At 38.8% G+C, this 26783-nt stretch overlaps 1 protein-coding gene across 1 annotated transcript in view; it reads left to right on the top strand.

Moving 5' to 3' along the window:
- The window catches only part of CAP2 (cyclase associated actin cytoskeleton regulatory protein 2), a gene marked incomplete at both ends in the record, with an annotated part of 54273 nt that extends 28726 nt beyond the window's left edge, over nt 1-25547 (top strand). Inside the window, 9 exons of the mRNA XM_082014771.1 lie at nt 4119-4262; nt 4496-4581; nt 6359-6464; nt 18267-18456; nt 19276-19451; nt 20702-20825; nt 21051-21133; nt 23793-23933; nt 25464-25547. Of these exons, the coding sequence (XP_081870897.1) occupies nt 4119-4262; nt 4496-4581; nt 6359-6464; nt 18267-18456; nt 19276-19451; nt 20702-20825; nt 21051-21133; nt 23793-23933; nt 25464-25547 (1134 nt within the window). The remainder of the gene's footprint in view (nt 1-4118; nt 4263-4495; nt 4582-6358; nt 6465-18266; nt 18457-19275; nt 19452-20701; nt 20826-21050; nt 21134-23792; nt 23934-25463) is intronic.
- Between the last annotated feature and the right edge of the window lie 1236 nt (nt 25548-26783).

The raw sequence follows: 26783 nt of genomic DNA, 5'->3' as shown, positions 1-26783 counted from the left end.
CAAAGGCTGCCACCCCCTTAGCTAGCATAACTTAAAAGGATATTTGTTCCCTTGCCATGTTTTTTTCATAATAGGTTAGGTTGATTTAAACATTACAATAGTGAGGTCTGAATTGTGTTGCCACCCATCAACATAAAAAATTTTCAGTCAACAATTTCACCCCTCAAAACCATGTAAGATTACCTTAAAAATACATAAGATCTTTAAAAACTGTATTTTTATTTACCTGCTGGGTTTTATGTCTTTATGATTCATGCTGGCAGGTTTCTCGACAACAGTGCTCCTGAGAAAATACCAGTTTTCTCAAATGAAAGCTGAGATTTTCAAGTAAGCACTGGGTCAAGCAACCAAAGGTTAAGCAAGCCACTCTCAGTGGGACTTCAAGGGGAAGTCACAGAAATCACAAAAAACAAAAGTTTGGCCATTGTCCTGAATTAAATCCATGTGCCCTAGTCCTGTTAAACCTGTCATATGGGGAACTTCTCATATGAGTGAGTATTACAAAAATGTGAAGGAGAAGAAAGTGGTGCGGTCTGTTGGAATACCAATATGCCAGGCCATTTTATGAGTCTGGGCTGAGACTGTTAAGTCTCTGAAGCCAAAGCCTAAGGCAGTTCTTATTGCATGCTGTAACTTTTTTGGAGTTTTTTGGCTAATCACTAAAGTCTTACTACTTTTGATTTTTTAATATGAATTATAAGACATGGATCAAAGCTGGCAGGTTGTTTAGGCATTAATATTTAAAAAGACCATCTGGTTTTAATAATTATTTTAAAAGGACAAAGGTATACGAGGAATTACTTTCGATATTTCTAAGTTGTGCCACTGTTGCATTTTTAAACTTTTCAGCAAAACTGATATTATAATAGGAATGGTGTTTGTACAAAGACTCTTAAATTTCTGTTAAACAACTGTACTGTGTCTTAAATGACAAGAAATTTTATCTAGCACATGCCAACGGCATGCTGAAGATTTTTCCAACAGCTCTGATTCATCTCCTTGAATTATTTTTTTTCTTAGAGATACAGTATAGACAATCATTTTATTAACAAACAGCTGTTTTAATATTCATGGCAATAAAGAGTTCTTCTAGAACCCTCAGTAGAACTGGTTCTGTGTTGTAGAGCCAAACAAGACTGATTGCTGCCAGAATTAATGAGCCTTTCTATACTCGTATGCCGTATACACTATAATTCATCTGCAGTTTAATCACTAACTAAAAATTTAGAACTGACTGCGGGGAGACAGGACTCAATTAAGTGATTCCTTGCAGGCTGGTATTCCTTTGTGTCCAACCCTTACACACCAACTTGGATCACAGGAGGCTTGCAGGGACAGGCACACACATTCTGTGCAGCCAGCCAGCAGCCATTACCCAGCAGGACAAGTGCCCAGGGAAGGGAAGGCAGGCTGTGCTGCTCTCCCAGAACATCTCACATGGGACAGAGCTGAGCAAAGCCTCAAGCCCTTTGTGGCTCTTTCTGGTGTCACTCCGGTGCCAAGTGAATGATTACTTCGAGAGACTTTCCTTAGCAATATATATTTCGCCTTTAAAACTCCCACAGGGCACTTTTTCTGTGAAATTAGTATAAACCCACTACATTTTTATAAACAGTTGATTCACTGGACAGGTTAAGTCCTGTCTTCTGAGGGATAGAAATTCTGTCTGTAGCACTGATAGAAAACCCTCACAAAAGTGACTTGCTGGGAGTTTTTCTAGTAAGAGGAGGAGGAAGCGTGGGTCTTATGGTACCGTTCAGGAAACTGTTTGGCCCTAATTTTGCCTTCTTATCTGTAGCTATCGAAGTGTTCTGCAAAATAAAAGAGCTATATTAGCATCATTTCATATATAGGAAGTTGAAGCACAAAAAGGTAACGCAACTGTCCTGAAACCTGATGATAATTTGGTGGGAGAGAACCCCCGTTTATTGACTCCCAGTTCTATGCCCTATCCACAGAAACATGCTGCCTCCCAGTGCTGCCGAGATATACCGGGCATCTGTGGAGCTGTATTTTTAGCCCCGATACTCTCTTTGGCTGGAACTGGGCCATGAAGATTCACAGTAAGCGAAAGACTGTAAATATCCCTTAGACTTTATGGGAGGAAAACTGGCATAATCTCAAAGCAGAATAAGCACTTTCATAAATTTCAGTTTTGTTAACTACTGTCATACTTGAAAGATTTCCCTGCAAAATAAGAAAGAACCAACCAGCTGCAGCATGTTGTAAACAAGCAAAAATTAGGAAGAAGAATTCCTGCAGACTTTATCATGTTATGGCAACAAAATCAGTTTTTAAGAACTACAAATCATGGAGGTTTCAGGGCTTTTGCAGACTTAATGGCTTATGCTGGTCATTAAGCCATCAACAAAAAATCTTTTCATCTCCCAGTAATACTGTAAATATTTGTTTTCTCCCAACCCACTTTGTTGTAGGAGAAGACCAGATAGCCCCATGTGTTTCAGATGCACAGGCCTTTCTCAAAATTACCTTACCACTAGAACATTAAGGCTCCATAGTTGGATCAAAATTCTTCTAAAACTGCAGAACCTCCTTCTGTCCTGTTTTTGGAAGTGTCTTGTGACTTATGTGGATCCATAGCAAATATGCTTATTTTAAGGTGACATAAAATTCTGTAAAGCTGAGGTCTTGCAGAAGGGTGAAATGTATTACAGATGACAGAGATCAAGTAGTGCATACACACACATCATCTTCTGTGTGTCACGACAGCATTAGTCCTCAAGAATATGAGGATTAGCTGTCTCCAACAAGCACTTAATTCCATTAGACAAGTAGTCCTGAGAAAAGGTGAGAAACAATGCAGAGTCCTGCTACATCCTGAGTGATTTATGAGTGAAGTGCCAGGGAAAATCACAATGGTGCACTCTCTTTGGTGGGACATACTATGGGTTCTGCAGGCATACTTTTGCAATAAAGTATTGGACTGTTTTTGTAGAAACATTTTATAGGGTAGCAAGGTACAGCAGTTGTTCTGCTTGTAAACTAATGACCCCTTGTCCCTCAATGTGCTGCTTCTGAGTGGAGTAATTTTTCCCATTAAGTTAGTGCTCTAAATTAGTTTTTCTGAGACACTAGGCTAGTGTGATTAGCATTCACTTTGCACAGGAAGGAGCTTGGATAGCTTCAACATCCATTCTGCTTTTCTCTTCACTCCAGACACTATTCCTTCCACTCAACAGTCATTCCCCTGGATACCATTCGTTTCTGATTAACACAGGAGAATTTCCCCAAGCCATGGCTTCCAGGCAGTATTTTTCCCATGAAATCCTCCCACATTACTTGCAGACAAAGGAAACATTAAAACTTTCCAATAGGGAAAGCTAAAATTGATATTGCCTTCAGTGTGTTACTTTCTCAATCTCATTGCCGGATGATAAGAGGCCACTAACCTAACAAGTCATTTGTGATTCTTACAGAAAGAACAACTTGGTCAATAATATGAAAAGCTCAAGCCACTCTAAAGAGTCTCAAAAAGTTTCAGGGATATCAGATAAAAGATACAAGCACTCTGCTGACTCTGAGAGATAGGGTCTCTATGGGTCTTAACCTGGGCAGCATGTAAAAATGCGGCAAGTGCTGAAAACAATTTTTTCCTGCAACACATTATTAATACTTAACGTCTGTGCGTTTTGCTGCTGCAACCGGAGCAGAGTAATTAAATTGTTACTTTAGTGTAGAGAATATGCTGACCTTTCTTTCCAACTGTTAAATCAATGGGCGGGGAGGACAATGTTAAACCACAGGGTGGTTTTGGACTACCCATTTTAACAGCAGTGTCTTTTCTTTTTCTTTTTCTTTTTCTTTTCTTTTCTTTTCTTTTCTTTTCTTTTCTTTTCTTTTCTTTTCTTTTCTTTTCTTTTCTTTTCTTTTCTTTTCTTTTCTTTTCTTTTCTTTTCTTTTCTTTTCTTTTCTTTTCTTTTCTTTTCTTTTCTTTTCTTTTCTTTTCTTCTCTTCTCTTCTCTTCTCTTCTCTTTTCTTTTCTTTTCTCTTCTCTTCTCTTCTTTTCTCTTCTTTTCTCTTCTTCTCTTTTCTTTTCTCTTTTCTTTTCTCTTTTCTTTTCTGTTTTCTTTTCTCTTTTCTCTTTTCTTTTCTTTCAGAATGAGGTAGCAATGCTTCTCAAGCCAATATCAGAGAAAATTCAGGAAATTCAGAACTTCAGAGAAAGGAACAGAGGAAGTAAAATGTTCAACCACCTCTCAGCCGTCAGTGAAAGCATACCTGCCCTTGGCTGGATAGCAGTGGTGAGTGACAGACAGGATGGTTGGGAGAGCTGTAAATGTGCTTCTGGATGATGTGGCCCAGAATAGTTCCAAATCTTGCAGAACTCTGCAGTCTCAGCTGCATAGTTCTTCAGTCTACTACACCCAAGAAGGTGTTTTATAATATACCTAATACATCAGGGAGGGTGTCTGACTAATGTTTTACTTCCTTTCTCTTTCTGTTGTTTCCTGCTACCATGGGTTGATGGTCCTAGTCTCCTAAACCAGGCCCTTATGTCAAGGAGATGAATGATGCTGCTACCTTTTATACTAACAGGGTATTAAAGGACTACAAGCACAGGTATGTTGCCAAGCCCCAGTATCTGCTAGCCAGAGAACAGAGCATTAATCATACCAATAGGGTTCACAATGTCATCACAGAAAGCATTTTATAAACTAAAAAGCATTTGATAAAATCTGCTTGCAGTAGTGTATTTTCCCCTCCTCATCTTTGACCTGCAGTGTGTTGCAGTGAGAATGGCAGCAGCACTAGCAGTGCTCGTTTTCACTCTCTGCAAATTATAGGATTATATTTAATTTTCTGGTATTCCAGCATCATAAACTTATATGCAAATGCATATTTACATATCAGTGTGTGGCTAGCTACCTGCTACGCATCCTTGTCTCACTTGTGGACTCACACTGTTGCTGTTCTTGCTCTTCGCTTGAAAATGTGCATTTAGCTGGTAGGTGTATACAACTGAGCATCTAATTCCGTAGCTCCCCAAATGATTTTTTTTTTCTGTACCACTGCATTGTTCTTAAAGAGCACAAGGAATTCACAGCAAAGTTCCATGAATGAGATCTGTGAGCTGACAGAGAAAGAGAAAAAATACAGGTCCTTCCTATGCCCTCTTACAAAAAGTCATATATAAATCCTGTTGATTTGGTACGTCTGGAGGCCAGATTTTGGCTCTTGATTTACATATCCCAGTGAAGAACCGTATTTGCAGTTTTGTTTTTCCTCTTTAGTGAGGAGAACTTTATATATATAAAAAACTTTTGTGTATATTTCTATTTATAGTACATGTATAAGTATATACTATACACTATATATAATATATGTTATATATATATTATGTATTATTCCTGCAGCCTTATTTTACTTACTGAAGGTAGTACCTACTGGGGTAACTGAAGATTTTTACAGTGTACCTTTAGACGTACTTAATCTGGAGAAGAAAATGTCTCACATAACAGTATAGACAGGGTACATTAGTGAGGTATTTAGTTCTTTCCCTAATAAGAAATTCTTTTCCTGTTTTTCACTGTGTCAGATCACAGTGTCTTCCAAAGCAGTAGAAGGCTCTCCCTTGACTTGAGTAGGCTTTGGATTAAAGCTGTTGATCCAGATCCTCAGCAGTATTAAGCGTCAAACTCCAAAGGAAATAAATAGGAGGTAGACACCCAAATCCTTGTGAGCATCCAGTCCACAGCTGTCACTATTCAGTAATAATCCTTTTCTGGATCTTCATAAGTAGGGACTCCATCTTACAAGCAGTTTCTCTCTCTCTGCCTATTTCTTATTTTCACTTACTGTCCCACTGGAAGACTAAGCCTTCCAAATAATGATTCCAGAGCCAACTTGTGACTTGTACTTCAAAAATTCTTGATGTATAAATATTTTAGTCTAGTGACTATAATGTGATCCAACATTACCCTGGCTATCTTTGAACTTGGAAGCTAGAATATCTCACAGAACCGATGGATATTTAATTTTCTAAAATTCAGCACCCTGAGACTGTGTCTGGGTAGCTGCTGCACAGCTCCATATACCTTTAGTGCTTCTTCAGTAGCCTTTGAGCCTGAACAGGATGATGACACACCCTTCCAGCAGGAAGCACTCTGTGCTAGAGGCATCCTTTGCCTTGTTCATCCTCTGGAAAGATCCAAAAGCTTTCCAGTGTCGGAGGCCTCAGTATTTTCAGCGCTGGCCTGCTGTCTGCCTGCTAATTGATTTGTCCCTGGCTTTAAGGCAGACGTTGGGTTTTACCTGCTTTAAACAAGAGTAGCAATGCTTTTAAGCTGGTTTTAAGTACAAACATTCACATATATAAATACTGTCTCTGTTTTTACAGTGATGCACGCCATGTTGATTGGGTGAAGTCATATCTGAACATCTGGTCTGATCTTCAAGCTTATATCAAAGAGCATCATACCACAGGTCTCACTTGGAGTAAAACTGTAAGTACTCTTTCCTTCTTCATGAAGAACCATAAAATGCCAGTAACCAATTTGACTTTTAATGCAGGTCATTAGCTCAGGAAAAATAAATATTTAGGCCAGGAGCAGAAGTCGTGGTCCATGGACTTACCAACTAAACCAATAAAGGTTTGAAAGGCAGGTGGAGAAGACGTGTCAGGCCATTGTGGTACAGGTTTTGAGGAAGAAGGAAGAATTATTTGTGATGATTATAGCCATAACCCCCAGCTGCAGATGGTGAGATGCAGACACAATTCTCCAGGCCTACTACACCAGAAGGTAGGAACAAAAGCAAACCCCAGAAATTTAAAGGACATGTCAGACTAAAGGAAAATTGGGGTAACGTGATGGGGAAAGGAGAAGAATGGTGGAAAGAATCTGAACAAAGAGAGTTATTTAATAGCAGGAGAAAGAAACACAAGGGATACATACCAACTTATTACTTCATAGATATCTATCTTTATAAAACTGTTATTTCATACATACAGAAATAATTTCTGAAATATGTATATGGAGAGATTAAAATATAACTGTATGCATAACTATTTATACTCTGTATATTTATATAAAAGTCTTCTGTGTGTTACATCTGAGATGCATAGCAGATGATGGCAATGAATATTGTTCTCTAAAAGAGGTATAGAATCATGGAATCATAAAATAGTTTGTGTTGGAAGGGACCTTTAAAGTTCATCTAGTCCAAGCCCCCTGCAATTAGCAGGGACATCTTCAACTAGATCAGGTTGCTCAGAGCCCCATCCAACCTGATCTGGAATGTTTCCAGGGATGGAGCATCTACCACCTCTCTGGGAATAAACGTAAAGAATTAATTTTCTGTTGGATATAAATGTAAGAGTTTATATCTACATTGACAGAATGTTCTATATTATTCCAATAATGTGATCATGTTTATTATCAGGTTAGGAGAATTGCTGAAGTGTATTAAAAATATAAGCAGCCAGCTCTTTGCTGTTATCATCTCGTAAACTTACCAGTGCACTCACGTATTTGCACAGGCAGTCTTTCACACCAAGTTTATAATTTCTTCTGTATAGGCCAATATTCTTTTTTTTAATTGAATGACTCTTCAGAGGACTTATGTAGGCCACCAGATAATTTAATTCCCAGACCAAACCATTGTAAGAACTCAGGAACATAGGGAAGTGATGTAGAGCTTTTGGATGGAATGCATCTTAACATGGAATAAGGGCTGGAACCCTTCTCCTATGAAGAATGGCTGAGAGAATTGGGATTGTTCAGCCTGGAGAAGAGAAGGCTCCGGGGAGACCTTATTGCAGCCTTTCAAAATATGAAGGGGGCTTATAAGAAAGATGAAGAAAGACTTTACTAGGGCCTGTAGTGACAGGGCAAGGGGCAACAGTTTTAAACTGAAAGAGGGTAGATTTAGATTGGATACAAGGAAGAAATTTTTTACCATGAGGGTGGTGAGACACTGGAGCAGGTTGCCCAGAGAGGTGGTAGATGCCTCATCCCTGGAAACATTCAAGGTCAGGTTGGACAGGGTTTGAGCAGCCTGGTCTAATGAAACATGTCCCTGCCCATGGCATGAAGATTGGTCTAGGTGATCTTTAAATGTCCCTTCCAATCCAAACCATTCTATGATTCTGTGGTACCTGGAAAAGTTACTTAATCCCCCCCCTGTATGGAGGTGATAACTATGTAAGAGAATGCAACAGATTGCTCAGCAACAGATTATGCAACTTTTTCTTCACACCCTCATTAGACATTGGACAAGGCCTTACAGTACTCAAGTATTCAAGTGCAAGTTCAAACACAGGAGAGACCATGATCTGCGTGTACTTCTTAGTATGAAGCAATGCAAAAATATTAAACATGATAAATTAGAAGGCTGGAATTTTCTGCTACTTTGTAGGTTTCTGTAGTAAAAATTTAAAATATTAAACACGATTCTCTTCCTTAATTTAGTACAAAATTTCACACGTGCTACATTCTACTTTATTTTAATCAGTGAATGTGAGAAGAGCTAATGATTTTAGAATTGTTATTAGATAAGGAAAAGAAATTGTAGTACCCTGTTAGCAGAATTAGCCTGAGAATCTGGGACAAATTTAGTTTTGTTAATACAGAGAAAGAATCATCATCTTCACCTTTAATGGAACTTTACAAGTATGGAAATAGTGTTATAAGATAAAGATTTGTTACAGCCATTTGATCAAAGAGGAGGAACTGTCAGTGCTGGGAGTAACTGGTAATCTTACTCAGAAGTGTAGCTGTTGCAGATTATATTTGACTGGTCTTAAACCAGCATCTCAGCCAGCACATCTCTCTATTTCCCTTTCTCCAGTTGTGCAAGGAAGTGCTGAATACAAATCGAGGTGTGACTTATTTATTCATATTAAGCATAGTTTCCTGCCAATGGTGCTCATTCAATCATGAGTGATGAGCCCATTACTGCATCTGAAGTATTGATTTCACTCACTTTGGATATCACTCAGATCTAAAAGTTGTCATGGAAGTATGGCTCATTTAAATTATCATTCATGTAATGTGTGTCAGAAAGATTAAATTACAAACAAATTTTTATGGATGTTTAATTTTTTAAAGTTTTATTTCATGTGAGTGTAAGGAAACTAGAATCCAGTAAGTTAGCAGGTTGTTTAAATAGCTTGTTGTTTAAATGTTGTTTAAATATTTCTATGAAGCTTAGTAGCAAATACATTCAAGAAAGCAATGAGTTACTCAAGTGATAATTTGATTTTTGTTATACATTTTAAAGTAAGAATGAAAGTCACAGATTCATGCTGTGTGAATTTAAGCGTAAAGGTCTGCAGAATCAGGGCCCAGACAGAAATATGATATATATAAAAGCTGTAGATATATTCCAGACACGGTTGTTAATCATTGCACACAGCAGCTTCCACTTATATGCATAAAAGGAAAAAAGGAAAATAAAGTAGTTTGGCAAGGCATTGAGAAAGTGGCACATTTATGACAGGGAGATGTTGATACAGAAATGCTGTTTTGTTACAGAGGGAGAGAGAATGAGAGAAAGGTTTTGACCTGTATAAGTACACATTTTAAAGTACATTATACCGATAATTTAACCTTCATGTCTGCAGAAGTCAACAAAGCAATGCTTGAAGCTTTATATAAAAAGCTATTAAGTAGCGTATTTGAGTTATTTCTTAAGAGACTAGAGTCAGGGAGAACAGTAACCACTGCTGCTCTCAGGGCTGTATTCTCATAGTTTGAACTGCAGCAACACCCCCAGGAGCATCAGCCTAGATCAGACTATGTTTGGGTTTCCAAAAAGGAGGGGACAGTTTTTTTAGAGAGCAGTTGGCCCCGTTACCTGTAGATACTGCATACTGTGGTGCGCACGTTTCTGGCCATGCTCCGTGGCAGCGTGGCAAAGCTGTGCCATTCCCAGCGCTGCTGTGCCCTTCCATCAGGCGGCACAGGGCAGCTGCAGCCAACCTTGGAAGAGATCGCTGCCGCATACAGTGAAGTGCTGCTGGCTCTGGCAGTGAGCACAGGCAGGCACTTCATTTCTCTCAGGAAAGAGAAAGAAATGTCTTAGTAAACTACAAGACAGACACTAAAACAGGTGCAAAAGGTTGAAATAATGGCTAAGCAGTCGGCTCTGACAATAACAGTTACCTCTATCAGCTTTATAATAAATTTGTGATGAAAACAGATGCTTACAGATTTTTGGATCTAACACAGTTCTCTCTCCTTATTCACTTTGGCTCTGGTTCTGCCAAGATGCGTGACAATATTTTACTCCTTGAGGGTATCCTATTGAAATGCATGGGACTGTGTGAGGAGAAAGTCAAGAAATCAGTGGAGTTAAGGACCTTGAGACCTTTGTGTATCTGAGCCTGTTTTGCTACCCATGTGGAGTGGTGGTACAAAACTGGACCCTACGAAAATGGCAGGCATTTCAAGACATGACGGATATGGTTAGGATGTCTGTTGGTACTGTGCTCACAGAAGAAAACTGTATGTTTAAAGTACATATGTTTGTGAGCAGGATTGTCCCAGAGAGTAAAATGTTCCACTCTGTATTTTCGCCATGATCTGAAGTATTCATTTTCATTAATTGATTGTGCATACATCAGGGGAAATATCCTTGTCATTGGAAGTCACATGGTTCTACAGTATTTCCTTAAAAGTGTAATTTTTTTGAATGTAAAGTGTGAGCTGCCTTCTGCCACACATCCCCTGTGGTGAGTAGCAGTTCACTATAGTCACTACATCTCAATTTGACCATCTTGACAACGGGAACAATTGCAATTACCAACCTAATGGAGGTTTGCAAGTTTTAATCTGCTGCCAGATACAACATTCTCAGATGTCAGTGAGTCTTATGCAAAAGCTGTTACTATAATGAAAAATTTTAAATGCCCATTGTAGCATTTTACCCATGCAGAAACTGTCATTTTTGCTTGCTACAACTTTCTGACTTTTAACATGAAATCTACAGCCGTAACAGTAACCTATGTCTTTTTTTCAGTTCTCACTGATAAACAGCAAGTGCCCTTTTTTCTTTTTTTTTTTTTCCCCCCCCTAATAAGGGATTGTATTGAAGTATGGCTCTTTCTTCCCTCTCTACATTTTCTGGTGATGCAAAGAAATGAACAGCTGTAATATACGCTCACAAGAATGCCTAATAAAAGTTTGTTTGCTACAAGGACTGCATGAGTAAGCTGGGGGAAGTGAAACTTCTGCTCCTGTTTCTGCAGGTTAACTTTGCAGCAAGAAAACAATCAGTACTAATGAGAGATTGCTCTCGTTTCCTGTACATCAAATAAGTGTTAAGAAACAAATCTTGCTCAAGAATAATTGTCTTGAATGTTTCTCTCAGTTGCGAGTGGATCTGCAGTTAAGTTTTTGTTCTTCGTATACAACAGTCATTCAGGACAAATTTTGCCAGCAGGACTGTTTGCAAGCAGGAAACATTTACTGACTAACAGTGAATTTCATTACAGTGTTTAGTTTCTAATACAGAATTTCACTCAAGTGACAAATGTCCCCCCGCCATTTACACATCAAAACAAATGTTACCTGACCTGTAACATAATGCAACCTAGTTCCAGTGGAAAAGGCAAAGGAAAAAGAAAATTGAAAGTATGTAAAATGGAGAGACAAGGAAAAGGCACATCTGTTAAAACTTTACCATATTGCTAAAAGGATTGGTCTTCTTTTTAACTGAATGTTTATATAAGTAAAAGATGGTTTAGTGTGCCTGTGGGAGCAAGTTACTTGTTGACTATTACATTAGCATACAGTTCTCAGATGATTTAGGGGACCTTGGCTGCATAAAACATTTTTGTTTGGGTAACTGTGAAGTTGGAAGGGCCATTTTAAACCCTGAACAGGTGATAAATGGCAGGAGTATATTAAGGGGCTTCAAAGTTTACAGACTCAATAGATAAATAATTCTGCAGAAACCCGGTAACAAGAAAAGAGGCTGGCCTGGTTTTTGATGGTTTGTGTTTTAGCTCACAAAGATTACAGGCCCTGTAAGTCTGCTGTTTCATCTAGTAAATTGTGGATCTCAGTGCAGCATAACCCCTTGCAGACAGGTGGCTTCAATACGGTAGGTAATAGAACTGTTGTGCTAAGCTGCTTTTACACAAAAAACACCTTAACAAGAGCTCTGTGGCCCTGAGTCTCAGTCCACCTGTTCCCAGAGGTTGATACGTGATATTTTGAGCTTCATGATTCTTCTCTTTGGCTGTGCATATGTATGGAAAGAACAATACAGAATGCTGAAATCATTTTAGGTGTGAAACTAGGATTACTATTAAGGGGGGGCGGGGGAGAAAACAGGGATATCTTTTTTTTTTTTTTTTGAGAAGAATGTAGTCCCCATTAGGATTCCTGTTTATCTGCCATGAAAAGAAGGCTTTTCAATAAATTAAGGAAGGGATTTTACGCCTCTGTGTCTGCCACCTGTTGCCTCAGCTGCAAATAGATACTTACCTCTTAATATGAATGACTAATAAAATACGTACTATATATTACGCACATGCACATATAATTAATTTCTGTGTATTATATAGATGTTTATAAACTATTTGTCCTGAGTAAAAACAACATTGCAGCTACAAGAAATGTGTCTTCATTTAAATGCTCCACAGCAGGTTCCCACCACAAGAACTTTGTTCCCCTCAGTTTCTATGCTGCAGTGTGTCAGCCTAAAGCTGGATAAACACAGAGGAGCACCGCGGGTGTTTATACAGAGCCTGGCACATAAGCCCCTCGTATCCCCAGAGATATGAGCCTCTGACTAGGGCTCTTTGCTGCTACAATGCTACAAATATAGTAATGGTGACATGGAAGGCTAACCCAAGGAATTGTTCAGCAAGAATAGCTCAGGAAATAGTAACATCTGTGATAAGACAAAAAAAGAAATTCTAACTGTCTCGGTAGCTGGGTTCAGACCTAGAGAAATGTCAAGCTGCATATGGCCACCAAAAATTACTGACAGTATGGCATCCAGAGCACTTGTGTTATGTATGAACAGCATTTTATTTCTCTTAACAAGACTGGCTGTTGCCCTGTGCCCCAGGGGGAGCCTTTAGGACAAATGTGCTGTAACAAGGCCCAGCTTCTCAGAAGCAAAGGGCTTCACTCATCTCTACTGTAATTTCAAGGGAACTAAATGAGATTCAACATGGATGGATTTTAACCAGCCAGCTGCCTCAACATAAAGAGTCATTCCTTTCTTCCATTGAGCCATCTAGGTAGCCAGCAAGGAGAAGTGTACCTCACCCTTCTGCCGGACCTACAAGATAAAGGGAGAAATACAACATACTTTGAGGCTGTACTGCAATCCTGCAAACCCTTGCCCAGTGATAATATGCATTTATCAGACCCAGCTCCATGAGCAGCTTCAGACACTGTCACTAGAAGAAGCTACTGAGCCACAGTCAATGGGAGTCCCTTGGGCCTCCCTGCAGATGGCTCTGGGCTACCCAGCAAGGAGCAAACCCTGACCCGTTCCTGTCACCCCATTCAGAGCATGGTTCAGTTGGAGACTGAAGACAATTTTTTTCCCTGGAAGGAAATTTCTGAAATGTTCCATCCCCTACAGAGCTGTTACTACATGGCCGCAGGGCCCGCATCTCCTGTTCTTGATAGGACCTTACTCGGAGAATTACATTTTCCCCCATTTCAGAAAGCTCCAGGAGCAAGGTTTAAAGCACATCAAGTTCACTATGATACAAAGCTAGCAGGTTAAAAGCTAATGGCTTGCTTTTGTGTTACATTTTCACAAAGTAAGGCTGAAGCTGTCTATTCCCCTGATAATTCTTACCAGGGGTGTATTTGCAAATGATGGAAAAACGACCACGCTAACATGTTAATGGCAACAGCCAGCTATCAGCATAACTTGATGTGATGTCTATAGACACCACAGCACTGAGAACAGCAGCTGTTGCCGAGGCAAACAGCTGAAATAAAAGAGGAAGAAAGGCGGCTTGCAAATAACTGCCTTTGCTAGTCCAAATGGCTCTAAATACTCTTTGTGTAAAGATACGCTGTTGTTAACATCTGCTTGAAGTTAATCTGAAGAGTTGTTTGCAAATAGCAATGCTGGTAAGCACCTGCTGCTTTAGGATAGATGAACTTTTGCAGGCATGTAACATGCTATTTTATTCCCAGCAGCTCTCACAAACACCAGCCTATACAGAACAGAAATGAATGGACGTTGTGAAGGGCACTTTAGTTGAAATTGGATAGGATTATACACAAGTATTGCCAGATACCAGAACAGTTTAAGAGTCTGGTTCAGAAATATTCTAGAGCCTGAAGGTCTAAGTGGTCTTGGAAGGGTGACTGAGGAAAGCAAATAAATTGCCAGTGACTTAGGTTGGTAACTTGGAGGTCTATGCATACGAGTTCAAAATGAATGAAAAAAGAAACTTCCTGGAACCACTTTGCTAGGCTGATTGTAAAACTGCCCTTTGCCTCAGAGTGTTTGAGTGCAGCACAGCTCCCACCTTCCTGGCATGCAGGGAATGTGAGAAGTGCAAAGTGTTTTCTGCATTTCCAGTTCACTTTTGTGCTTTCTGTCCCCTTGTTAGGTTGCCCTGAGCCACTCTTCCCACAATTTCACCTCACTTGAATGTTTGTTTGATTTCAGTCAAGTAAAGCAAAATGGCAAAGAAAAGAAGACAAATGCCAGAGTGAGACTGAACCCCTCTTTACAGCAAGTCTCTGTTACGCTCCCTCATGAGTGAGACTCGTCTGTCTTATCCGCGCTGTTCTATTTCAATGGCGGATTGCCCCACTGGATATGTCCATGCCGCAAGACAGTAGATCTACAGTGGAGCAGTTCATCCCTCCCTGTATTTTAGTGACCTTTTTCCTTTGATTTCTCCTTCAATTTTGCCTGGCCTAATTTATGAATGCAGTTGTTCAGTTTCCAGAATGGACATAGATGTTCAGACATAATTGAACATATCACGGTACAATATCTGTTAGTTTGTGTAGCTGTAACTCAGATCATAAACTAGACAAGAATTTGTCATGCAGGAGAAAAGCTAACAACAAAGGTTCAGTCCGTCTTTTATTTCTGTGACTGCACAACATTAAGAGGAAAAGTGGGAAGGGTGACTGAACCCCAGGTGTCTTCTGAGACCTTGTGACAGCTCCTATGTTCTTAATTAGATCGAACTCATAATCTTTTGAGCTCAGTGGAGATAGACACTGACTTTGGTGGTGGGAGCAGGCTCGTAAAGAAAAGAGGAGGCAGATGGGCAGCCTGCGTGCAAGGGATAGGAATTTTTTTTCCTACTCTTGAAACTCACTCGAAGGACTAGAATGTCTTCGTTCCCCAGGTCAAGGATTGAGATTTTTTACTAGACTTGTCTTTTCATCAGTGCTGCTCTAGAAGGGAAAGATGCTCCTAGTTTCCCAGATCCTTTCCTACCTCTGCTCTTTCTTGAAAAGTAAGACAGACGTTCTCCAGACATAAAAAATCTCGTCCAAACTTGACTGATGTATTTAAAAATCTTCCTTTTTGTTTGTACTTTCACAAGGTAGTTCTTTCAGAGTTCTGGGAGAGAGGTCATCCACTTCCACAGATAAACGCCTCTGAGTTTTGCTTCCACCTCGGTTACATAGACATTCCCATACTTTTGCTGGCCTTTGGGAAACTGTCTCTGATGCACTACTCAGCAGCGTCAGTTGAGCCTGGAGTATCCTGCATTATCTGCGATGGCCTTCAGTTTGACACTTGAAGCAAAGAGACTGGCAGAGTGACCCACCACTCTGTGTTGTATGCAGAATACCCAGATAACTTCTACATCTTTTTTTTTTCTCTAATGCATCTTTGCAGCCTTTGTAGGACTTAATTGGTGTCAACCGCAAATGAACATGTGAGTCTTACACACACAAATTTCTGGAAAATCACAGCACTGTATTTATGCGGGTGGAAGCAATAAGGTATGTTTGGGAAATCAGATGTCAATCTGGAATTTGGGAAATGAAATTTTTATCTCAGACTACAAGTTATTAACCACTACCACTACTACTATTAATGTCCCCATAAAGCATACATAATTCATAACTGTTCACACTGCATTGTGCACAGTGAGTGCCATTTCTGGGTATGAGTATTTTTAAAAGCCCTGCGAATGCAATGTTCATAATTCTGGATAATCGGGACATAGTGGATTCAGTTGCTATGGTTGCAAGCAACAGATAGGGAAGATCTCTATTGTACCTTGGGCAGCAACAACTGATTGTGCCACTAAATCTACTTACATTCTTTTTTTTATCATACTAATTCACAGTTGTGCTGACTCTGCTGCAGGTAACATTACTGGCATTAGCAGAGGCAGGAAGACAGGCATTATAAATTGAGGGCCCAGTGAAGAAGTTGTCTCCAGCCTAAAACAATAACTTGTAACTACTAAGTATGTAAGCGGAAACGCTCAGTCTCGAATGTATCCGTGCAACAATGAAATGTCTCTAAAAGCAGTCCACATACGTTCCAGTCTATCTTGACAATAAATTATAATCAATTCCAGAAGGGGATTCTTCTCATTTATTTACATTTGATCAAAAAGATTTAATAGCGTAGGAGAGAGCTCATTCCCTTAAGAGATCTGGGATCCTTTCAGAAACAATCAAACTGTACGACTACATCAGTTTCATTACTCACACAAGCACCGGGGATTCAACCAGTCTTTTTTGTGCAGTGCAATCTTAATGTCACTAATCTGACAAAGAACCTTGCTATGTGTTCATCACTAACATATTCCATAAACAGCTCCTTCAAATGCAACAGTACTTACATGCTGAAGATGCATGTGCCAGTGGAGAGTGTACGTTAAAAGGCTAACTAATATTATTACCTTTCCACGCTGCTCTGATTAGTTCATAATGACTAAGAGGTTTGAATGCAGTTACTTACTCAAATGTGCGAGGCTTCTTTTTTAAAAAAAAGAATGTCTGAATAGTAAAAAAAAAAGACCATGTGCACCTCATCCCTTCTCCCACTATCAGTTTGGGATTACAAGACAGGACAAGTTTACTTTTTAAAAAAGAGCTACAGTTTTCACTCATGTGAGATGCATGAACCAGATGGCTACTCTGCTGTTTCAGTTTAGTGGAAAGCAGAAAGGGGTGGCATCATAAATGGTTAAAAATACCCTCTGAGTCCAGCTAAGCGATATCTATTTCCAGTATTGATTAGCAGGGATGCATTTTTAGCAACCTGTATCTCTTAACAAAGGTAGCCAATTAGAGGAGGTGTGACTCTGTAAGTCCCTGTCATTTCCCCATTGCATCTGCCCACCTAATAAATATGTACTGGTGCAATGCATAATGTCTGTATAGCTAAATTCGTCAGAACCAATCTGATTTTTCACAACGGTTCTTTTAAAACAGTCTCTGCTTTGCAGCAGAGAGGTGGGATCAGAGTGACACTCAGTGGCAAGACAGAAAAAGGGATTCTCAGTTTCTCTGATTCTAACTAACCTCTATAATTAGGATGCATAACATTCTAATCAGATCATTATTAGAATTTTCTCTGTTTGATAATATTCTATGTAAGCATTATAATTCAGACCAAAGCATGTGCTTTTGATTATGCAAACGGAAAGAAAGATTGGATTACTTACTTTACCAAGGCCCCCCTCACTAATAACTTGTGTGCTGTGATCTCCTGCAGTTGAAAAAAAGGAAAAAGAATTTGAGAAAATGAACTAAAAACTCAAATACTGAATTTCAGAAATAAGAGACTTGAATCACCGTACTTTTACATTCTGCTATAATTTGAATCTTTGCAGATGACTTGAATAGTCTGAAGAATAGCATTTTACATCTTGCATACAATCTAGCACGTTGTCTATGTATAACTTGAGAGCTCACGACCCTCCCAGTTATTTGTGTTAGATCAAAACATTTTCTGTATGTTTCTGAATGCACACCAAGCTATGGCTAACTGAATTTGGTATCTGAAAAAAAGGAAATATTTTCCCTTTTATGTAAGTAAACACTGGAATAAATTATGGAATCTTTACTACTCAAGATTTTTAACAGCAGTCTTGACAAGCATTTGAGAGAAGTATTTTAGGTGGAGTAGTTCTCCAGTAAGGCAGCCGGGTGTACTGTCAGTCTTGCCAGGCTTGCCTGCTTTGGCAAAGGAAAAGATTCATAGTATTACATTCAATCATGGCACCAGAAATTCTTCTGAGCCTGGGACTGCCTAGTAAGAGCCATCATAACACAATGTTTCTTGAAAGACTGTATGTAAAATAATTTCCATCTATCTATCTCAAACAGGGTCCTGTTGCGTCACCCATGTCTATGCGATCTGTTCTAACAAGCGGGTCATGTCTCTCCCCACCACCGCCACCACCACCACCACCTGGACCTCCCCCCATCTTTGATACAGAAACCGTAAAGGATGAAGGAACTGCATCTCGCTCAGCCCTATTTGCACAGCTTAACCAGGGAGAGGCAATTACCAAAGGTCAGGAGAAAAAAAATCACAGTTTTTAAGTTACGGTTAAGCAACTCAGATCTTTCTGAGGCTTGCAGTGAGTCTGATGGATGAGACTGCATACCAAAATCTCCTTTAGAAGCAACACCACCCAAATATGTTCAGCATACCTGAAATTCACACCATTTATTTAAAGGTATCCTTTTAATTTTAAGGCGGCCACACTGGACATCTTTGAAGATTGATCCCCAGTAGCTAGTGAACCTCTAAGTTGCAATTGCAATAAAAATTTATCCCCCTTTCTGATTGACATTTAGTGTATCATCCTGTGTCAAAATGTGTTACGTGCTAGGTGAAAAGGTATGGCTCACAGATCTGTATTGAGTACAATAATAAAACTTTTTGTATTAATACTGTACAGTTGTAATTAAAGTGGATGGCTGTGAGTTTAAATACATACAATTGATATATCTGCCTTTAATGCTGCAGGGATAGGTCAAATATTGTCATAAATTAGAAAAAGAATCTCATTTTTATGGATGGAAAAATATGATATAAGAAACTCTCAGAGCTCGCTACAGACAGAGAGGGACTAGAAGACATTGCAGCATTTCCTGTTAAAGATACTAAGATAGCCCATCCACAGTAAAAGAGGTTTTATATGAACTGCTAGAAGTATGAAGGCAGTTACACTTGCAGTTGTTACCTAGGCAAACCTTGAGGAAATAAAAATGTAAATTCACAGAATAATTTAACACAATTACAAATGAACCTTTACTGCTTAGATATGAACATCCTTAGGACTGGAAAACAAACTCTCTTTCATGAACACCCTTTTGGGTTTTTTAGGGCTTCGACATGTCTCTGATGACCAGAAGACTCACAAGAACCCCAGCCTACGTGCCCAATGTCCCTCTGTTCGTTCTCCGACAAAAAGCCATACTTCAAGTCCCACCTCTCCCAAGAACTCCCCACAGCAGAGCCATGCCCCTGTCTTGGAGCTAGAGGGAAAGAAGTGGAGAGTGGTGAGTTCCAGTCACACCTCTGGATTGCACCCTGCACACTGCAAACCAGTTTGAGCACCAAAAGACCTTGCAAAAGGCTGTCCGTGATCAAGGTGCAACAAATCAAAGTTGCAACTAAAATGGGCTGAGTCTTGCATTGCTCTGCCTTGCTACAGTTTAGCTTTTACTATTTTGTAGCTTTTAAAGTTAATTCATTTGTCTCTGAGAATCATATACTAATTAATTCATCTGAACTGGAGAATGTCAGAACCAGCATATAAATTCTTTGCAAAATCAGACAATCCCCCAGAAACAAGTCCAGTGGAGAACTCCAGTTAAAATCCCTTCTTGCAGGCTGTTTGTGTGGGTGAGAGATAACAGTGTTACCACAGAGCACTTTCTCCAGCTTTGTTAAGCAATGGAATTACACATTTATTTTTCATCGCCCATTCCATGCAAGCATGTCTCCCATTCTTAAAAGTAAAGAAGTGTTTTCCTTTTGCTCAATCTACAGATGGAAAAGATAGATTTGTTTAAAGTTTGGTAGTTAACTTATGTAGGCATATACCAAAGAATCTATGAGTGAAAATTCACATGACTGTTGTTTAAAAGGGTGCGGAAACAATACACAGTTGAGTCATGCAGAAAGTTATATACACAACCGTTACTGTGGAGTTGAGGTTGCATAAGGTGCAGCCACCGTTTGCCTGTGTTATGTTGCTTTAGGGTTATAGCACACGGAACTTTCCTTGTGGATCCCTAGTCTTTCATGGACATCCATGGAGCGTAAATGGCCCTTCAAGCTTCCTAATGAAAGGACATTTCTTCACCTATTACTCCTTATTTTATATGGTAATGCCTGCACCTGTTCGTAACACATAAATGTATAGACCATTATGTAACATTTGGGGGAACAAAAACTTGCTCTGTTCTTCAAGGTGCCAGTCTAAATTGGATGGAAGCCAAGCAACCGTTTTGCAAGTGCGTTTTTAAATTCTTGTGAGCATAATGCCTTTGCTACAAAATTAATGGGTTTTGCCATGGTCTATGCGAAGTTCTTCAGTTCTGCAGCTCTCAAATATACATATGTCATCTAAGGATGAATTAGGTGAAATATCTGATCACCAAGCAGATTAGATTTTTAAGCCACAGGAAGGATACTGCTCTGTTGTAAGTGAAGGTGCAATGACTGGAGGATAAGTTGTACTAAACTCTGTCTGACTGTTAGCTAGTTAAAGACAACCAATTAAATAAACTTTCTTCTGAAATAGGAATATCAAGAGGATAAGAACGACCTGGTCATTAACAACACTGAACTCAAGCAAGTGGCCTACATTTTTAAGTGTAACAAATCTACACTTCAGATAAAAGGAAAAATCAATTCAATTACTATTGGTGAGTGGATAGCTCAGCTGGGATTTAAATGCCAATCTTGAAAAAAAATTACTTATGTGATTAATAATGCATCTGAATCATTCCATTCACTTTAATGGATTTATCACGTGAGTAAAACTGCTCAGCTATGCAGTGCAAGACTGGGAATTTTCATAGTTAATGTAGCAGGTGTACGTATATTTGATTTTATCTTGCCTGTCTTATTTATGATTGCTTTTATTTTAGACAACTGTAAAAAGTTTGGCCTTGTGTTTGACAACGTTGTGGGAATCGTGGAAGTGATCAATTCCAGGGATATTCAGATTCAGGTAAACATCTATTTGAAAAACAAAGATAGACAGAGAACAAGCAGGGAAAAAAAGCCCAACATGTAGCTACAAGAGATTTTAAAAACTCACAGGAGCACAAGAAAAGTAAGAGATTGATGCATCAAAATGTATCTTTATATGCACTATATTCTGCTGATGTATTTAGAAAATGCCTGTGAAAACTATTGAGCATCACTGAACAAACCTCCCTTATCGCAGTCCCTTCTGGTTCCAGTGAAGCTGAGAGATCTATACACTGTAAGAACTATTACTTCTGTCCCTCATTTTCTTGCCATCATGTTAAACAGCTCCTAGGACTTGAAAGTTCAGCAGTGCTTATGGAACAAATCCTGGCAGTTACCTAATTGATTTCTAAGCCCAGAAGATGGCTATTTCTTTTTTTCTTAACTTCTCAACAGAAATGGTCAAATGGATTGTCAAAAGACAGTGACATAAAATGAAAGTAGGCACTGGGATTTAAAAAATTTCCCCTGCCAGTGACATGACACATTACATGAGTAAGTAATGAAGCCACTTGCCTACAGATGAGCTATGAGCCTCTACCGGTTGTGTCATTGATAACCAGTACGCAAAGCTTCATGAGAGATCACCTTCCTTGTGGTTCTTGTGAAAAGAAAATAGATGTATTTTAAATCCATATATTGCCCTCTCTACTGGGGACACTTGCCCTCTTCAAAGCATAGACAGTCTGCCTGACATTCACAGCACTTCATTCATCTCGTTCCAAAGAGGTCTGACTATACATGCTCTAGTACTGGGTTGTGTCCAACATACACAACCTAATCTCAAGAAAGGACTTTAGGATGTTATTTTAAAAGAAAAATAAATGAAGTGTTAATTAAATTATATCAAACTGCCAGTCTTCAAGAAAGGTGAGGTCTTTTGCTTAAAAGCTCTGGCTGCTGTATGAGATTAAATGTAGACAATCCTGCTCCATGCTTCAGAAATACTGGTCACAGCCACCACAGGGAATAATAGCAAGATTTCTTTTATATTTTGAACCTCATGCAAGTGACTGACACTGCTACCAGCTGTGCATCACCTCCTGAACTGTAACAAGCAGTTTTATTCATGATCACTACATGTCTTCTTATGGCAGAGACAGTTCATTAAAGAAAAAGATCCCAGGAATTTATTTGGGTTTTTTTTATATAACTAGATGATTTTTATCATTACTTCTAGAGCTATTCATAAAAGCTGAAAAATGCATATGTAATGAATCGTGAAACCACAGCTTGTTAATACCCAAATAAAGGGGAAATATCATTTCTAAGAATCAAAATTCTTTTGATTAAGCAGGTTCTATGAATATTGTATAAGGCTTCTATGTCATGGAGCAGAGTGGAGTTCCACTTAAGAAGGTAGAGTCTGGCTATATGCTATATGCTGCTTGAATCAGGCCGCTTCAGCAGGGTTTGAGTACGCGAAGTGCTGAGCACCTCATTTTCTCAGTATTTTAAAGACCTGAGCCTACAATTTGCAAATACATGATATGTTAATGCAACAAATGTCAGTAAATTAATCCTACAGATTTTGCTATAAAGTTAATTCATTGCCATATTGCTTGGCTCTTCATTCTCTCAGTGGTATTTTTTTTCTTGCCAGATGTTTGCAAAATTTATTAAACACACCCTCCTCCTTTTGTCCTCTATTGCATAAGAACCCATTAAAGAAAAGAAAGGTCAGTTTAGGATGCGTTGATCCACTACATAGACCAAACTTCAGGATCAGGGTGGGATGCAAGAGGACAGACCATTTGTTCTTTGTTTGCTGTCGCATTTAAGGAACTGAAGCTGAAAATACATTCTTAACTTGAATGATGGGAGACACTCTTTCGTTAACAAGTACATACCTATCACATGCTGTTACTGGTTTATGGCTCAGAATAACCTCTGCCCTTTTGATGCATTGTCCAGAGTATATTGCTGTCCCTGCTACAGAGGGCAGGAGGAGAAGGAGGAATTTTTACTGACAACAAGTGAGTCAGCCAGTTAGCCATGAAGAAATCTTTTAATCTGTAGAACTGTAAGCAAGAGAAGATTACTGTTTCTCCCCTCAAGTAAATCTTGTGCTTGCTTTTAAAGTGACATAAGAAATACCTTTAGAGATTTAATTAAATTGATCTCAGTACTTTTTTAGAATTGTAGCTTGCCTGAAGGTGATAAAAACCCTTTCCTACTGTACGCTGTAAAACCTGGAAGAGCTTTGAAGTCTTCAGAACGTATTACAAATCACTTGTTGAGTACTATGGTATGCTGGGATCTTTCATTTGCCCTTACTGGGTTGGAGGTGACAGGTTTGATTTCTTAACCAGTTCTCACTGATGAACAGGGTGAACACCGCCTAAATATCAGCACAAAAGTGTCACTGAAATTAGAGAGAATCAAGGAAGCACTTTCATCAAACTGTGTATTAAAAGCTTGCTGTATATTATGTTTGCTGTTGTGTACAGATCTTTGTTACCACCACCAAGAATTTTCACAGTGTCTCACGAATCAAATATAAGCATCATGCAGGCAGCTGACACCCAGATCAGATGTTGGTGGCCAAAATTAGACTTGGCAGGCAATGAGGACTTTATTAACAGTATCTTTGTGTGCATTTTAAGATTTGATACTAAGAAAATTTTATTTTGCAGGTGATGGGGAAAGTGCCAACCATTTCTATTAACAAAACAGAAGGCTGCCACATCTACCTCAGTGAGGAATCATTAGATTGTGAGATTGTGAGTGCCAAGTCATCTGAGATGAACATCCTCATCCCCCAAGATGGTGATTATGTGAGTGAGGTGTTTTTAAAGCTTTCCTCCCCCGCCCCTAGTCTTAGTAGCTAATAGCATTCAAACTCCTAGGAAAGAAACTAACATACCACACATATGACATCACCAAAACTGATCCAAAACAATTGAATTTCTATGTACCGATACCTCGGCTATCAGTCCAGGAAGAACTCATTTTCTGGGGCACAAAATAACTTCAGAGATCAGACATCACATTATTTCTTTCCATTTTGATAGATAATGGCTTCATCTCCTGTCCATTTAATTTTCTTTTTTGATATCTAAACGTAATCACCCAAAGAAACTCACTTCATACAAGAGCACTCAAGCCTGAAGACAATGATGCTAAATGAAGATAAATATAGTACTACTACAGGTGAAATAATACAGTATAATATACTTGTTTTTTCTAAAGCTGTTGATACATGGGTAGCATCTGTTGTACTTTCTAGTATTTTCCACATATGCCCTTAAAAGCTACTTGTGCATTTTCCCGGCTCCTTTTCTGTTCTAGTAAGATTTTCATACTATTCCCTGCAGGATTTCTAGTAAAGTCATGCTCTGTCACTTCACACACTAGCAAGGCATCATGCAGGCAAAGCGTACTCATAATAGTTTCCTAGTTTCCTGAACAGAGCAGTGTTGAAATTGCATGGAATGGCAATAGACAGAACTTAAATTTCTGGCTAATCTTTTGGGCTGGAATTTTCTATGGTAAAGGGGTCTAGGCTTTATAAAAGAAAACATGGAACAAGAATTCCCATGCTCCACATTTCCAACAGTGACTGCTGGATGCCCAGCTTCAGATTAAAAAGGGAATAATTTTCAGTGGGTCCATATTCACCTATTTCTTAAAAAAAAAAAGGGTTCTTTTGATCAGTCTTGCCTCAAATCACCATATCATCTGCAATTACTGGCTATCGAAACACCATTTTGAGGTCTGAATGAGGATAACCTTCTCTTCACATCTTTTTTCTGTTTACTGGGAACAGAGAAAGACCCAATCCTTTCACTCAATACATGGGATGGAAGGAGACTTTCTCTTACATTCTTTATTTTGTGTACCCCACAAGGGATGCTGAGTCTTTTTGAAGCGTATCACTTAAAATTATAGGTTGCTTTTCTTAATTCTTCCATATTATAATACTGCTTTCATCCTTAAAATTAGTCTCCTCGCTCGGTCTCCACATTTAAATCCTTTCTACTGTCTTCCAACCCAGACACTAATGGAATCTAAAGTAATTTCTGTCATGAGGCTTATTTACTTAGTTGTTCCAAATAATGGTGTGAGAGGGATTATTGCAAAGTAATACCGTACCAAGGCTATTTGAAACTGGGTAGCAATAAGGCTTTTTCCTGTGTGGCATTGTAAATTAGCTTCCTAGGGTAATGAAGAAGGCTTCTCTCTAATCCTGGCATGTCTGAGCTATCAATGCTTTCTCAGTCATGTAGCACTAATAGTATTCCACCAGTTTGCATGAGGTATCCACTGTTTATTTAACCATCATTGTTGCTTTTGTTTCTTACCAGAAAGAATTTCCGGTTCCTGAACAGTTCAAGACAGCATGGGATGGATCTAAGTTGGTCACTGAACCTGCAGAGATTGTGGGTTAACTTCCTAACGCCATAGAGCACTTGCTGACCGTGACCAGACCACAGCCAGCAGAAACAAAGCAGTAATGTAAAGAACTAGAAGTAGCAGTAGTTCATACTGCTGTGATAGGCCTTCAAGCATTAGCTCTGCATGCTAGAAACAATAACACATCTGGCACGCTTTTGTTAGGCATCCCAGTACTTTTCACATTTCCACACAGTTTGCCTTCACATACAATTTTAATTCTAAATGATGTCGTGTGAATGTAATGGATTAAAACTCCCACCCTCCAGTCACATCATTGGTTTGAAATATTCTATACATGAAGCCAAAATACTGCATGATATACTGTTATCATCTTGCTTCAGTGCATTCCTTTTTATGTTTCTGCTAATCAAAAACAGCATTAAGACTTAAGATGTTTATTTTTACCTATTAGGCAATTCTTGTACAATGCAGTAAAAATGTACCCCTAGAAAGTATGCCGTTCCTTGCATTTCTGTGGCAATCATAATGGGTTTTATTTTAAAAAAGAAAAAAAGGACAACTTTCAGCAATATATTTTGCTAATGGAAGATACAAAAAGCTGGTATTTTAATCCAACACTTTTCTAATATGTATATTTAGAAGATCCCTGTGTTTTCTGTGAGGTAAGATTTTATTATGGTCCTCAGATTTGCTGTTGCCCTCTCATTTCTTGCAAATTAGTAATTCTTTCTAAGCTAAAGCCTCATCTAAGCTAAAAACTTGCAGTAAATCACTTGAAGGTTTTTTGCTCCATGGATTTTTTTTTCTTTTTTTTTTTTTTGTGAGATAATCTCTCATTCTTTAAAATTTCACATTTTGTCTTGCATCCTATTCAAAAAACTGAAGGAGGCATATATGTCAAGTACCAGCTGGTTTCCTTACTAAAAATATTCCTTTAAAATATCGCTGTTGTACCTCATATTCATTATGAATATCTTCTTGTTTCTTCCCCACATTTGTAGGATTTAGTCAAGTTCAAATATGTCCACAAAGCAAAGCCATAGATTTATGTCATACTAATTCTACGCCCAAATAAAGGGATAATTTCCTGTTTAGCCCCTTGATTCTACTTTATAGTCCCTATTTTACATGCTTTTTTAAGAAAGGTGGAGTGCTGTATACATTTGTACTGTTTCAGCACATAGTACAAATAAAATTTAAAAAATTTTAAAAGTCAGCTTATGTTTTTGATGACTTGTAATATTTTGTAACAGTGAAATCACAGTGAG

The sequence above is a fragment of the Phaethon aethereus genome (assembly GCF_964289735.1).
Source record: "Phaethon aethereus genome assembly, chromosome: 2".
In the NCBI taxonomy this organism is placed as follows: Eukaryota; Metazoa; Chordata; class Aves; order Phaethontiformes; family Phaethontidae; genus Phaethon; species Phaethon aethereus.
The sequence above is the reverse complement of the archived record's forward strand: the minus strand, read 5'-3'. Positions and strand labels throughout refer to the sequence as shown.